This window comes from Charadrius vociferus, unplaced genomic scaffold (assembly GCF_000708025.1).
Source record: "Charadrius vociferus isolate BGI_N301 unplaced genomic scaffold, ASM70802v2 scaffold1070, whole genome shotgun sequence".
Lineage (NCBI taxonomy): Eukaryota > Metazoa > Chordata > Aves > Charadriiformes > Charadriidae > Charadrius > Charadrius vociferus.
In genome coordinates this window covers 126,452-127,071 of record NW_009646246.1, presented here as the reverse complement: position 1 = coordinate 127,071, position 620 = coordinate 126,452, and the positions used below count along the sequence as shown (strand labels likewise).

General features: G+C 53.4%; 1 protein-coding gene across 1 annotated transcript in view; it reads right to left on the bottom strand.

Moving 5' to 3' along the window:
• LOC104284546 (chromosome unknown open reading frame, human C17orf96) overlaps positions 1 to 394 on the bottom strand; it is a 1,933-nt gene extending 1,539 nt beyond the window's left edge. Inside the window, exon 1 of the mRNA XM_009882927.1 lies at positions 46 to 394. Coding sequence (XP_009881229.1) covers positions 46 to 394 — 349 coding nt within the window. The remainder of the gene's footprint in view (positions 1 to 45) is intronic.
• Positions 395 to 620: the final 226 nt, after the last annotated feature.

Below are 620 nucleotides of genomic sequence, written 5' to 3'. Positions count from 1 at the left end.
AGAGCTCCCCCGGGGCCGGCAGCAGCAGCTGCTCCCTCCTCTTGCTCTTCCTCTTCCTCTTCCTCCGCCGGGGGCTGAGGCTCTTGCAGGAGGTGCAGAGAGCCTCCAGGTCCGCCTTGGAGATGAGGGAGCACTTCACGGCGCGGGTGGGCACCGAGTTGATGGCTTTGAGGGTCCGGAGCTCTTTGAGATCGCAGCGGCGGCTCTTGATCTTTAAGGTTTCCATCTTCTTGCTGATGGTGGTCCTGGGGATATCCTTAAACAGGTCGCTGAGGACCTGGGCCAAAGCAAACATCTGGGTGCCATTGATCTGTAAGTATCCCAAGTTTATCCCTTCGATTTCTTGATAGCCGGCATGGAAATCCCCCGGCCTGGCTTCCCCATTGTAATCCATGGTGGCTGGAACAATTCCGAAGGTCCCTTCGCAGGTCAGGAACATTTTGCAAGGAGCATTTACTTTGTCTCTTTCAAAGGGGGCATTGAAAATAAGGACATATTTGTTTCCACTCCCTGATCACACACATCCCTACCCCTCCGGAGAGGTGGGGGAGGGGGGAGGGGAGGAAAAAAAAAAAAAAAGAGGAAAAAAAAAAAAAAGACAAAGCAGTCGATCTCCCTTT